The following is a 14,805-nucleotide window of genomic DNA, read 5'->3' as shown; positions in this document are numbered from 1 at the left end:
CGTGGACTCGTGCAGCCTTCAGCTCCACCACAGCATCATGCTCTGCTAGCCAGGGCTGTCCTAATACGAGGTCCTCATGCAGGTCCTCCACAACAAGGGCAAGAACTGTGGTCGACATTTCCCGAAGGTTTACCTGGAGTTCGGCTTGACCCACTGTCATCCCTGGCCGTGTAGTGGTCGCAAGGCGCAGCTCGGCGCGGTGGGGTTGGAGTGCTCCCGGGGGTACCAGGCTTGGAGCGACAAACACATGGCTCGCACCTGTGTCGACCAGTGCCGCCGTTGGCTGGCCATTCACCTCCACCGGGATGCGCAGCAGGTGGTCGTGTGGCCGGAACAGTTGGCCCAGCGTCGGTGTGGTACCTGGCATCATCCCGATAGGTGGTGGTGCAGGGGGCTTTGAGGGCATTGGCCGTGTGGCCGGTGATGCCGTTGGTAAGGATGGTGCCAGTAGCACTGCTGGTGGTGTGGCTGGTGGTGCCAAGAGTAAGGTTGCAGCAGGTGGTGCCCTGGCTGAGGTTGCGGCAGGTGGTGCCGAGAAGGGAGTTGCTGCAGGTGGTGCCGAGAAGGGAGTTGCGGCAGGTGGTGCCGAGAAGGGAGTTGCGGCAGGTGGTGCCGAGAAGGGAGTTGCGGCAGGTTGTGCCGAGAAGGGAGTTGCGGCAGGTAGTGGCGAGAAGGGAGTTGCGGCAGGTGGTGCCGAGAAGGGAGCTGCGGCAGGTGGTGCCGAGAAGGGAGTTGCGGCAGGTGGTGCCGAGAAGGGAGTTGCGGCAGGTGGTGCCGAGAAGGGAGTTGCGGCAGGTGGTGTCGAGAAGGGAGTTGCGGCAGGTGGTGCCATTCTCGCGGGGGGTGGGCCCCTCAGTCCCGCACCCCCGGTGGTCCATTTCCCGACTGTGGCACTGTCTGCTGCTGGCGTGGTGGTGGGGGAAGTGGGCATTCACTGTGCCAGTGATATGCTCCAGTGGCGCAACCCCGTTGGCACTGAGGTGGCCGCTCATGGTTGCGTTGCGACTGGTTGTCCCGGCGGCCTGGCTGCGTGGTGCTCTGGCGTGACGCCAGTGCATCCTCGATGGCCCGCTGCCGCCTGGGTGATGGTTGAGGCTCACTCGGCCTGGCTTGGTGGTTGGTCACTGGTGCGCCCGGTAACGCTAGGCTGTGGTACCCCCGTTCTGTCATTGATGGGTTTCGGTGCCACACCATCTGGAGGTTTCTTTCAGTGGCCACTGCCTGTTGCACATAGTCTTCTATCGAGGTGTGTCGGTAGCAGCGGAGGAAGGGCTGAAGCTCATCACGCAACAGGGTGGTGACAGTTGGCAGTGCTGCCGTTGGTTCTGTGTTCGGCATGATCCGCCGAAACAGCTGCAGTTTGTGGGCGACAAACTGCTCCACTGGTTCCCCGTCTCGCTGTTGTCTCCCGTAGAATTGGGAGGTACACTGTACCACCGCCTCTCCTGTGTCAAAACGCTGCATGAACTTGGTGGTGAACTCCGGCCACAGCATTCCGAACTGGCCCCAGAGGCTCCACCAGTGACGTGCCACGCCCCGCAGCTGCTCACTCGCACGTTCTGCCCATTCATCAGGTGGTATTCCCGCCCTCGCTAGGCGCACCTCGCATTGCCGTAGAAACTCGCCCGGGTTCTCCTGCGGCAGTCCACTGAACTCCGGTAGTGTTGCTCTACCCGTGTTCGTCACCATTCGCGGTGCCCCCCATGTGGCGCTCAGGTCGGTCAGCGATGTGTGTTCCCGTGCCTGCCTTGGCTTCTGCTCGCGCTGTGCGCAGTTTGCACACTCTGTTGTTTCTATTTTATCTGATGGGTTCCCCGTGGCGGTGTGCGTGATTGGTGCTATGGTCACTAGGGCAGGCGGTGTAGTTGGTGGTAGCCCCGCTTCATCCTTCCCTGGCCACACAGGATTAGATTGTATTTCCCATGTGGACTTTACAGTTTCCCGCTTGATCGGGAATTTTAAGGTGTCAGGTGCGCATCGGCATGTGTTATGCCACGGTAGTGTCCCTGTTAATAGGTCCATGCCCCTAGGTAGGTAGCAGTTTGCACAGACTGTGGTTGAAATGTGTGGTAACATTTTACCTGTGAGCAATTGTGTTGTTGTCACTGGTAGGTGTCAGTTGATTTGGTGTAGCTAATATAATTTAGAAGGATTAGATCACGTAAAAATTTTTACCAATATAAAATAAATTCACACATAATGTCCGGTGATGTTTGGTGTAGTCGGGATGAGGACTCGTGCGCGCGCACAAGAGGGAGGGGTGGTGCGGTAGGCCGCTGCCCGGACGACCGCACAAAGAGTAGAGCGATAACTTCGGCTGGTGGGAGAAGCAGGGTGGGCCGTAAAGGAGTGGTCGGGGTGTGATGCGGGGGGAGGGGTGTGGGCAGCTGCCCGGACGGTCGCACAAAGAGAAGAGCGTTAGCTCCGGCTGGTGGAAGGGGGAGGTCGGTCTCGCTCCTTTGGAATGTCCAGAAGTGAAAGGGAGGGGGCCCTTTGTCCGCTGTCCTGGTCGCACCTGCCTGTCTAACCCCAATTCCTTCACACGCACGAGACGACCGTTTCACGCTCACTGGTTTCCTTGGTGTAGGTGGATCGCGGAAAAACATTGGAATTATTCATTTTTGTCACACGCATGGGCGCCAAATGCCATCACCCGAGGTCTTGAACTCGATACCCGGGGTGAGCCTAGTAGTTGCTGGTGTCTCTGTTGAGGTGTTTGTTCTCCGGGAGGGCGCCAGGCTAGTCTTAAAGCGTCTAGCCGTTGTTGTGGTGGGTCGTCGGCCCCAGCGTGCACTACTAAGCTCCTAGGCTATATGGTGTCTGAACACAATGAACACACGCACGTAATTACTTGACGGTTTTTGAACGAAGGGGAAACGCGGGGAACGGCACGTCCGTCCTAGTTGATGACCCGTTGTCGACTGCCGTTGACCGCGGCTGGCCTAAGAGGGGGGGGGGGGGCAGCGTCAGCCTGCATAGGCTAGGCTAGGGGTACGGTCTCGCAGCGGGGTAATGTACTGGGGGGGGGGGGGGTGGAGACCGGGCTTCACTGTCACAGGCGGTACGACGTCAAATTATATAAAGCTGATTTTGAATTTTCCATGAAAAACAATTGAAAAATGCTATAGATAAAAAGAGAAATATCATTATCCGAAAATATGTATACACTAATCAAAATTCCCGTGCTAAGAAAAAGAAAGTCACGAAGTTGGCCAAAGGTAAACTCTATGGGCGCGTTTGGGTAGGCCTCAACTCTATGTACAACTTAGGCTTCCTCTGCGACATTGTTTATTATCGCGTGTTGATGAAATTTCGCGGTTAAAAAACATGTATTGAAGATGTCTACTTTTAAAGATTTGTTCCAAGAGAAACTTAAGAATTGTGTAGTAAATGAAGCGGACAAAACTATTTCGGGTTACTTGGACACTGAAGAATCATATGCAAATTTTTCTGATGCTTTAAAGAATTTAGGATATATATATTCAATTCGATGCAGTTATGCTTATAGCCCTAGTAAGTTACTTTCTATGCCTAAATAAATATTTTTGAAATAGAATGGTATGTGGCATGGATTGTATATTCTGGGATTCGAAAAAAAATATTTTTTTTTTTAATGTGCTTATTCGTAATATATATGTGTATATATACATACATACATACATACATACATACATACATACATACATCTGGAAATGGTGTTTTTGGCAATTCTAAAGCCTTTTTTTTAAAAAAAATTAAAAATGCAATTTTTTTTACCTGAAGTGTTACAGAATCATTCTCTAAGAGGGTGTTGTGATACTTAAAAGAGGTAGTACTATTTTAACGAGTGATAAGGTTAGTTACATACTACAAATACTGTGATGATGTGAAAATGGTCGGTTAGGCTGGCCTAAATGAAAAGCACTTAATAATAACATGGTCTGTTAGTCAGGTTTGATTACTGACGTATACCTTAAATAGTGAATGTTTGGTTAGGTTATATTAACTACATTGAAAATACTGTAAAATTGTTTGATTGATTAGCTAGGAATTATCAATATAAAATGTAGCTAACTTGACGTAACCAACAGTCCTTACAATTTTATACAGTATGTCTACTTTCGGGATAGTCGGGAATTTACTTCATAACCTGGTAAAGTACTGGGAATTCTGCATTGATAATAATCTGAGAGGAGAAATGCATGCTCCAGGATGCCATGAGACTTTGAACACTTTCTTTCGTATGGTGTATAGTGCTTAGTTCTACACACTGTAAAATGATGTATGTAAGGTTCAGTTTAAAGTAGCACAGCTATAGGGATGATGGAGGCAGGATTATCATTATTTCTTTCGATTGGGTAAATTATTTAAAATAATTTTTCAGGAAAAATTGTGATTGTGGTCATGAAAGTCATGGAAAATTCAGGGAAATGTTTTACTGAGCTGAAGTTGGCTCTATCCGGCCGCCCGGGTGCGTCATACTGCACTGAACTTGGAACAACAATGGCCTAAGTAAATTCACGCAAGTACGCACAAACATTAATTTATTTCACCCTCTTTGGCCATCGGTAACGATATAGCTGGTATATAGAAATCTTCCTACATGTGTATACTATCCATTAAAAATAAAACTGGAAGGAAATATACCGTACGAGTCGCACAAGGGTCTCTCAAGGCCTCCAAAGTGTGGTTTTCAGGGTATCATTCACAAACAACAATTTATTTTACCCTCTTTTAAAACATTTTAAACAATTTTGTGGACACAACTGCATATAGTATTTTAATGTAGGTAACTGTTCACGCAATTTTAAAGTATTTTAAATGTTGCTAACTAACCTAACAACCATTCTCACAATTTTATGCCATTTTTTAATGTATCTACCTACCATAACCACTATTTCAAATGGCAAGGTAAAATTCTTTTGTTGTGGCTCTCCGCAAATAAATTAATAAAATTCAGAAAATACTTTTTTTCAAACACCTAAAGGCATTCGTCTATTTACCCTGATAACAGTTTTTCTCCATTTTTACTGGTTTTTGAGAAATCACAGTTTATAGGTTACATTACAATACCTATGCATTGACATGGCCGCTGCCATTTATTTTGCATTCCCATGTGGGTTTGTTTGTTTGTTTTGGGAACTTAAGTTGAATATTGGGAATGATTGATTAGGTTAGGTTAGCTACATTAAAATTACTTTAAAACATTGTGGATGGTTAGTTAGCTTAATATATCTACACTAAAAACTCTGTCAAATATTTATAATGGTTGCTTAGGAATTACCAATTTAAAATGTAACTTTCCTGATACAACCAACCATTCATGTGATTTTACAGTATTTTTGATGTACCTAGTTGTACTAACCTAATCTACTGTCCACACTTTTCTGAAGTATTTCTAATTTATCCAATACATAAGTCCATAAAAGATGAAAGATTACACGGATATCTTTCGTGCGAGCTGCTAACTTAGCTAACCTTTGGTGAACTTCGGAACTATTTGGGTCTCGGAATAACTTGTGTGAACTGGTTTCTACGCTACGTTACAATTCCTAAGCAACCATTTCAAATATTTTATAGTATTTTTAATGTAGCTATATTAACCTAACAGTCCACAGTTTTTTAAAGCATTTTTAATGGAGCTAACCTAATCTAAACAACCATTCTCACAGTTTAACAAATTTGCAATATTTATACTGAACATACAAAAACACTGCCTTGGAATGACTTTTGGAATGTTAGGTTTGCCAATCCTGTGATTAACCATGTATAGGAATGTAAAAAAAAATGGGAACGAATGCGTTAGTGCATAGGTATTATAATGTAAGCTATGAACAGTGATTTCTCAGAAACCAGTTGGAATATAAAGACTCTGTTTCCAAGATAAGTACAGAAATGTCTCTAGTCTTGAGAAAAAGTAATTTCTGAATTTTATTATTAATTTCCGGAAAAGCCACGACATAAGAATATTACTAATGGCAATTACTGGTAAATTACTTTAAGTATCAAAATTATTGTAAAACACATCTGGAAGTAAAAAAATAAAGAAGTAAATTGGAAATTTTATTATATTTGTTACAATAAAGTGCTTTTCCTTCAGAATTACCATGTTTGTAAAGGTAAAACTAGAATATTCAAGATCTTTGCAAATGATTGTAATAAAAATTTCTGAAATTATGTGCTTACCTCCCACCTCCTGTCATTTATTTGAATTGCTCTGTAAGAGGCCATGTTCATATTTCAAGTAGTTTACTATTTTAATGAGCAGTAAGGTTAGGTACATTAAAAATAGTATAAAAGTTTTAAAATTGTTGGTTAGGAATTAATTAATACTGTAAAAATCTGTAAATAATTGGTTAGGTAGGTTAGCTACATTAAAAATACTGAGAAATTGTAATGGTGGTTTGTAAGGTCAAGTTATACATACTACAATTCAAATTGTAAATTTTGAACCAACCATTCAAATGATTTATGGTATTTTTAATGTAGCTTCCCCAATCAACCAACATCTACATTATTTTAAAGTATTTTAAATGTAACTAACACTTAACCCACTACACTGTTATAAAGTATTAAAATATAGTAACCTAACCCAATCAACCATTCTCACTATATCACAGTATTTGTAACATGTAAACTTAATCTAACCAAGCATTAAAAGCCAATTTAAATGTACCATGCTTGCTGCCCTCTATGTATTATCATGTGAACCAAATGCATCATACAAATTAATTTGGCATGTTGCTACAGAAAATGCATCAGACAGCTTGGTTTGACAAGGTCCGACACATCGGACAGACACGACTGTGCAAAATGTGGCAGGGCCTTTATCCATTTTTTAAACTGTGTTTTTAATCTCATATTAGATATTGATTGGCTAGTGAGCTAGACTATGAAGGGAAATAGAATGGCACATTAAAAACAATATATTTTCTATAGCAACATGCCAAATTAATTTGTATGATGCATTTATATATATAGAAATAAATTAAATTACTAAAATCAATGTTATAAGTAAATTTCAAAGACTTTATTAGTATGTCATCAATATCTACTCATTTTAATCACCTAAACAACACATTTTCTCTGACTAGGGCTCTCCACAACTACTGAATCCATTGGAAATTAACATTATTTTGTGAGAATTCATACGTATTCATTATTTGGGACTAGTATGCGTCCTGATTCCATAACAATATTGATGATGACATACATGGTGTTGTTTACCTCATTGTCATTCCTGATGCTTATAGATTTAACAACGTGCAAATGCAGTAGATGTTATTCTAAAGTAAGTTAATATGAGAATATCATCGATGTAAGCTCATGCAAACTCTTAATATTCTTGGCCCAAGATGGCATCTAGGCACCTGGTAAACTCTGCTACTGCATTGCACAGACCAAACATATTGGTGGTTCTGGAATAGAAAAGCTGTACATATATTGTTTTAATGTTGTTTTAGTGGATTCTGCCAGTATCCAGCTAAGAGGTCTAAGGTAGTCAGAAAATTGACCCTGTGGTACAGCTGAGAATGTCACTAGTGTTCAGAGGACTTTACCAATCTTTTACTCTGATATTGCGCATGTCCAAACATAATCTGACACTTCCATCCTATTTCTGATTCACACCATCACTCTCACATAGAAACTAGCTTCTTGTTACATTCTAACACTCAAACTAGATAATCTTCTGCCTCAGATATCTCACCGGTATCGGTTATTATTAGTGGTGAAATGGTTAACCTCTTTGAAAAAAATCTTTGCTTTGTGAATGTTATTGAAGATGGTTTTATCTGGAAAAATATTTTTTTTTGTTAAACAATAACACATAATGGTTGCTTCCGTTATTGCATTATATTTATGTCTTGCACAGCTTGCATATCTTCTCATGTATCATGAACAATGAAGTATTAGCTGACACATTAGAAGTTCGATGTAGGCTAGTTTCTTGTTATAGTAATCCACAAATTTGTCACTCGCCAGCATGTTGTTGTGGTGGGCACGGCACTGTTAGTTGGGGTTAGCAGCCATCCGCCTAGTCTAAAACCATCCCCATGTTGGGACATACAATCAGTGCCTAGAAACAGTGGTTTTGCCAAACTCTGTACGACTAATACTGCCTAGGGCGGACACGACTCACTTCTGGGAGCTGCACCAAAAGTCTAAATACCCTCTCCCTCTTGGGGGGAGTGAAACTATATATTTATGTACTAATAACTGAGTCTAGATATTAGATCCAGACTAAGTTATTTGATAAGTATTTAATTTAAAAATAGCCCAAAATTTACTGCAGAAATTTTTTTATCCATTACATTTTTCCTCCTCTGGTTTGGGGGGGGGGGGGGGCACGTCCCTTGTGGGCCCCCCTTCTGAATCCGCCTCTGACACTGTTGCAATCTTAGTCTGACGCAGGGGGTGTGGCGGACATTCTCCCTCCTCGCATTTGTTATTTGAGGATTGCTCTGTCTGTCCATTTTATTGCATGCTAACAACTCCTCAAAGTCTGCCAGGTTCTGAAATGTCTTGCCAGTCAACTGTAACTGGTAAAAAACTGGCAGCCGTCCGAAAATCATTGCTGTAAATACGTTGTCTCTCATGACAAGGTCCAATTATCAAGTCCACTTCTTGACCACATCACAAATATGTTACTCAAGTGATTAGTTGCACTAGGGATAAAAATCTCTAACTATTTAGTTGTGTGTGGAGAGTGGCTTGTATTCTTAACCTCCAGAATTGCTGTAGGGATGGTTGATGGAAGTTTACATTGCCTTGGTGCACTTATCACCAGTAGCATGTGGTACTCTCTGAACATTGTTTCAGACAGCATACTATTGTGCCCTCTGTCAATATAAAACTTGCAGCATGTTGATGTCGACCAGGGACTACGCCCCTCCTTAGCCAGATGTGACCCAGCAACCACCAGCTGCCTCCTCCCGCTTCTCCCACGCCTCCCACTCCTCCCGCTCCTCCCGCACCTCCCGCTCCTCCCGCTCCTCCCACTCATCCTACGCCTCCCACTCCTCCCGCTCCTTCCACTCCTCCCACTCCTCCCACTCCTCCCGCTCCTCCTACGCCTCCTCTCCTCCCGCTCCTCCCGCTCCTCCCACTCATCCTACGCCTCCCGCTCCTCCCGCTCCTCCCGCTCCTCCCACTCCTCCCACTCCTCCTACGCCTCCCACTCCTCCTTCGCCTCCCAATCCTCCCACTCCTCCTACGCCTCCCACTCCTCCCGCTCCTCCCACTCCTCCTTCGCCTCCCACTCCTCCCGCTCCTCCCACTCCTCCTTCGCCTCCCACTCCTCCCACTCCTCCCGCTCCTCCTACGCCTCCCACTCCTCCCGCTCCTCCTGCTCCTCCCACTCCTCCTACGCCTCCCAATCCTTCCACTCCTCCCACTCCTCCTACGCCTCCCACTCCTCCCGCTCCTCCTACGCCTCCCACTCCTCCCGCTCCTCCCACTCCTCCTACGCCTCCCGCTCCTCCCGCACCTCCCGCTCCTCCTACGCCTCCCACTCTTCCCGCTCCTCCCACTCCACCTAACTCCTCTTACGCCTCCCACTCCTCCCGCTCCTCCCACTCCTCCCTCCTCCTACGCCTCCCCCTCCTCAAGCTCCTCCCGCACCTCCTCTCCTCCCGCTCCTCCCACTCCTCCTACGCCTCCCACTCCTCCCGCTCCTCCCACTTCTACCGCTCCTCCCGCTCCTCCTACGCCTCCCGCTCCTCCTACGCCTCCCGCTCCTCCCACTTCTACCGCTCCTCCCACTCCTCCCGCTCCTCCCACGCCACCACTCCTCCCGCTACTCCCGCTCCTCCTACGCCTCCCGCTCCTCCCGCTCCTCCCGTTCCTCCAACTCCTCCCACGCCACCACTCCTCCCGCTCCTCCCGCTCCTCCCACGCCACCACTCCTCCTACGCCTCCCACTCCTCCCGCTCCTCCTACGCCTCCCACTCCTCCCACTCCTCCCACTTCTACCACGCCACCACTCCTCCCGCTCCTCCCACTCCTCCCGCTCCTCCCGCTCCTCCTACGCCTCCCGCTCCTCCCGCTCCTCCCACTCCTCCTACGCCTCCCACTCCTCCCACTCCTCCCACTCCTCCTACGCCTCCCACTCCTCCCGCTCCTCCCGCACCTCCTCTCCTCCCGCTCCTCCCACTTCTCCTACGCCTCCCACTCCTCCCGCTCCTCCCGCACCTCCCGCTCCTCCTACGCCTCCCGCTCCTCCCGCTCCTCCCACTCCTCCTTCGCCTCCCGTTCCACCCACTCCTCCTACGCCTCCCGCTCCTCCCGCACCTCCTCTCCTCCCGCTCCTCCCACTCCTCCTACGCCTCCCACTCCTCCCGCTCCTCCCGCTCATCCCGCTCATCCCACTCCTCCCACTCCTCCTCTCCTCCCACTCCTCCCACTCCTCCTACGCCTCCCACTCCTCCCGCACCTCCCGCTCCTCCCACTCCTCCTACGCCTCCCACTCCTCCCACTCCTCCCACTCCTCCCGCTCCTCCTACGCCTCCCACTCCTCCCGCTCCTCCCACTCCTCCTACGCCTCCCACTCCTCCTGCTCCTCCCGTACCTCCCGCTCCTCCCACTCCTCCCGCACCTCCTCTCCTCCCGCTCCTCCCACTCCTACGCCTCCTACTGCTCCCGCACCTCCTCTCCTCCCACTCCTCCTATGCCTCCCACTCCTCCCACTCCTCCTGCTCCACCCGCTCCTCCCACTCCTCCCGCTCCTCCCACGCCTCCCACTCCTCCTACACCTCCCACTCCTCCCACTTCTCCCGCTCCTCCCACGCCTCCCACTCCTCCTACGCCTCCCGCTCCTCCCACTCCTTACACTCCTCCCGCTCCTCCCACGCCTCCCACTCCTCCCACTTCTCCCGCTCCTTCCACTCCTCCCGCTCCTCCCGCACCTCCCAATCCTCCCGCTCCTCCCACTCCTCCCGCTCCTCCCACTCCTCCCGCACCTCCCACTCGTCCCGCTCCTCCGACGCCTCCCACTCCTCCCGCTCCTCCTACGCCTGCCACTCCTCCCACTCCTCCCACTCCTCCCACTCCTCCTACGCCTCCCGCTCCTCCCGCTCCTCCCACTCCTCCCGCTCCTCCTACGCCTCCCGCTCCTCCCACTCCTCCTACGCCTCCCGCTCCTCCTACGCCTCCCGCTTCTCCCGCTCCTCCCGCTCCTCCCACGCCTCCCGCTCCTCCCACTCCTCCCACTCCTACGCCTCCCGCTCCTCTTGCTCCTCCCGCTCCTCCCACGCCTCCCACTCCTCCTACGCCTCCCACTCCTCCCACTTCTCCCGCACCTCTTCTCCTCCCGCTCCTCCCACTCCGCCTACGCCTCCCACTCCACCCACTCCTCCCGCTCCTCCTACGCCTCCCACTCCTCCCGCTCCTCCCACTCCTCCCACTCCTCCTACGCCTCCCACTCCTCCCGCTCCTCCTGCTCCTCCCACTCCTCCCACTCCTCCTACGCCTCCCACTCCTTCCACTCCTCCCACTCCTCCTACGCCTCCCACTCCTCCCGCTCCTCCTACGCCTCCCACTCCTCCCGCTCCTCCCACTCCTCCTACGCCTCCCGCTCCTCCCACTCCTCCTCTCCTCCCGCTTCTTCCACTCCTCCCACTCCTCCCGCTCCTCCCACGCCTCCCACGCCTCCCACTCCTCCCACGCCACCACTCCTCCCGCTCCTCCCGCTCCTCCCACGCCACCACTCCTCCTACGCCTCCCACTCCTCCCGCTCCTCCTACGCCTCCCACTCCTCCCGCTCCTCCCACTTCTACCACGCCACCACTCCTCCCGCTCCTCCCACTCCTCCCGCTCCTCCCGCTCCTCCTACGCCTCCCGCTCCTCCCGCTCCTCCCACTCCTCCTACGCCTCCCACTCCTCCCACTCCTCCCACTCCTCCTACGCCTCCCACTCCTCCCGCTCCTCCCGCACCTCCTCTCCTCCCGCTCCTCCCACTTCTCCTACGCCTCCCACTCCTCCCGCTCCTCCCGCACCTCCCGCTCCTCCTACGCCTCCCGCTCCTCCCGCTCCTCCCACTCCTCCTTCGCCTCCCGTTCCACCCACTCCTCCTACGCCTCCCGCTCCTCCCGCACCTCCTCTCCTCCCGCTCCTCCCACTCCTCCTACGCCTCCCACTCCTCCCGCTCCTCCCGCTCATCCCGCTCATCCCACTCCTCCCACTCCTCCTCTCCTCCCACTCCTCCCACTCCTCCCACTCCTCCTACGCCTCCCACTCCTCCCGCACCTCCCGCTCCTCCCACTCCTCCTACGCCTCCCACTCCTCCCACTCCTCCCGCTCCTCCTACGCCTCCCACTCCTCCCGCTCCTCCCACTCCTCCTACGCCTCCCACTCCTCCTGCTCCTCCCGTACCTCCCGCTCCTCCCACTCCTCCCGCACCTCCTCTCCTCCCGCTCCTCCCACTCCTACGCCTCCTACTGCTCCCGCACCTCCTCTCCTCCCACTCCTCCTATGCCTCCCACTCCTCCCACTCCTCCTGCTCCACCCGCTCCTCCCACTCCTCCCGCTCCTCCCACGCCTCCCACTCCTCCTACACCTCCCACTCCTCCCACTTCTCCCGCTCCTCCCACGCCTCCCACTCCTCCTACGCCTCCCGCTCCTCCCACTCCTTACACTCCTCCCGCTCCTCCCACGCCTCCCACTCCTCCCACGCCTCCCACTTCTCCCGCTCCTTCCACTCCTCCCGCTCCTCCCGCACCTCCCAATCCTCCCGCTCCTCCCACTCCTCCCGCTCCTCCCACTCCTCCCGCACCTCCCACTCGTCCCGCTCCTCCGACGCCTCCCACTCCTCCCGCTCCTCCTACGCCTGCCACTCCTCCCACTCCTCCCACTCCTCCCACTCCTCCCACTCCTCCTACGCCTCCCGCTCCTCCCGCTCCTCCCACTCCTCCCGCTCCTCCTACGCCTCCCGCTCCTCCCACTCCTCCTACGCCTCCCGCTCCTCCTACGCCTCCCGCTTCTCCCGCTCCTCCCGCTCCTCCCACGCCTCCCGCTCCTCCCACTCCTCCCACTCCTACGCCTCCCGCTCCTCCTGCTCCTCCCGCTCCTCCCACGCCTCCCACTCCTCCTACGCCTCCCACTCCTCCCACTTCTCCCGCACCTCTTCTCCTCCCGCTCCTCCCACTCCGCCTACGCCTCCCACTCCACCCACTCCTCCCGCTCCTCCTACGCCTCCCACTCCTCCCGCTCCTCCCACTCCTCCCACTCCTCCTACGCCTCCCACTCCTCCCGCTCCTCCTGCTCCTCCCACTCCTCCCACTCCTCCTACGCCTCCCACTCCTTCCACTCCTCCCACTCCTCCTACGCCTCCCACTCCTCCCGCTCCTCCTACGCCTCCCACTCCTCCCGCTCCTCCCACTCCTCCTACGCCTCCCGCTCCTCCCACTCCTCCTCTCCTCCCGCTTCTTCCACTCCTCCCACTCCTCCCGCTCCTCCCACGCCTCCCACTCCTCCCACGCCTCCCACTCCTCCCACGCCTCCCACTCCTCCCACTCCTCCCACTCCTACGCCTCCCGCTCCTCCCACTCCTCCCACTCCTCCTACGCCTCTCGCTCCTCCCACTCCTCCCACTCCTCCTACGCCTCCCGCTCCTCCCACTTCTCCCGCTCCTCCCACTCCTCCCGCTCCTCCAACTCCTCCCGCTCTTCCCACTCCTCCCACTCTTCCCCCTCCTCCCACTCCTCCTATGCCTCCCACTCCTCCCACTCCTCCTACGCTTCCCGCTCCTCCCGCTCCTCCCGCACCTCCCACTCCTCTCGCTTCTCCCACACCTCCCACTCCTCTCACTCCTCCTACGCCTCCCGCTCCTCCCGCTCCTCCCACTCCTTCTACGCCTCCCACTCCTCCTATGCCTCCCGCTCCTTCCACTCCTCCTACGCCTCCCACTCCTCCCGCTCCTCCCACTCCTCCCACTCCTACGCCTCCCACTCCTCCCACTCCTCCTACGCCTCCCACTCCTCCCGCTCCTCCCAATCCTCCCGCTCCTCCCACTCCTCCCGCTCCTATCGCTCCTCCCACTCCTCCCACTCCTCCCACTCCTCCCACGCCTCCCACTCCTCCCGCTCCTCCCTCTCCTCCTACGCCTCCCACTCCTCCCACTCCTCCTACGCCTCCCGCTCCTACCACTCCTCCCGCTCCTCCCACTCCTCCCGTTCCTCCCGCTCCTCCCACTCCTCCCACTCCTCCCACTCCTCCTACGCCTCCCGCTCCTCCCACTCCTCCCACTCCTCCCACTCCTCCCACTCCTCCCGCTCCTCCTGCTCCTCCTACGCCTCCCACTCCTCCCGCTCCTCCCACTCCTCCCACTCCTCCCGCTCCTCCCACTCCTCCCGCTCCTCCTGCTCCTCCTACGCCTCCCACTCCTCCTGCTCCTCTCCTCCTCCTGCTCCTCCCCTCCTCCTGCTCCTCCCCTCCTCCTGCTCCTCCCGCTCCTCCTATGCCTCCCACTCCTCGCACTCTTCCCCTCTGCCCCATGCTACACATCATCCCACGGGCATCATGTCAGTTCTTCGCTTCCTTAACAATGCCAACATAATTAATTGTAACTTGCTTTATTCCTCTGCCCCCTCCCCCCTGCCATTCCCACCCAATCAAGTGTTTATGTTTTATCGGAGAGATGGGCTTTTCTTTAAATGAAACATAAATATTCAGTGACCTGAACGATGATAAGCTATGCCGAATAATCCCGAACAGACCATATTTAAATTTTTAGTTTGTTTTAAATAATGTAGTTACTTGATGTTATTTTCTGCAGCCATTAGGCTGATTTAAATAAGGGCTTGCATGTATTTTTTTTTTCGGGTTGGCATG

General features: G+C 52.6%; 1 protein-coding gene across 3 annotated transcripts in view; it reads left to right on the top strand.

Moving 5' to 3' along the window:
• The first annotated feature begins 3,282 nt into the window (after positions 1 to 3,282).
• Positions 3,283 to 14,805, top strand: part of LOC134531217 (uncharacterized) — a 136,493-nt gene continuing 124,970 nt past the window's right edge. For all 3 annotated transcript variants that reach the window (XR_010074969.1, XM_063366881.1, XM_063366882.1), the window contains exon 1: positions 3,283 to 3,513. Coding sequence is in view for 2 of the 3 variants with exons in the window: in XM_063366881.1 (XP_063222951.1) it covers positions 3,339 to 3,513 (175 nt within the window). In the remaining variant the exon portion in view is untranslated. The remainder of the gene's footprint in view (positions 3,514 to 14,805) is intronic.

Source organism: Bacillus rossius, chromosome 3, assembly GCF_032445375.1.
Source record: "Bacillus rossius redtenbacheri isolate Brsri chromosome 3, Brsri_v3, whole genome shotgun sequence".
In the NCBI taxonomy this organism is placed as follows: Eukaryota; Metazoa; Arthropoda; class Insecta; order Phasmatodea; family Bacillidae; genus Bacillus; species Bacillus rossius.
Note: the sequence above shows the minus strand (reverse complement) of the source record. Positions and strands in the feature narration are given on the sequence as shown.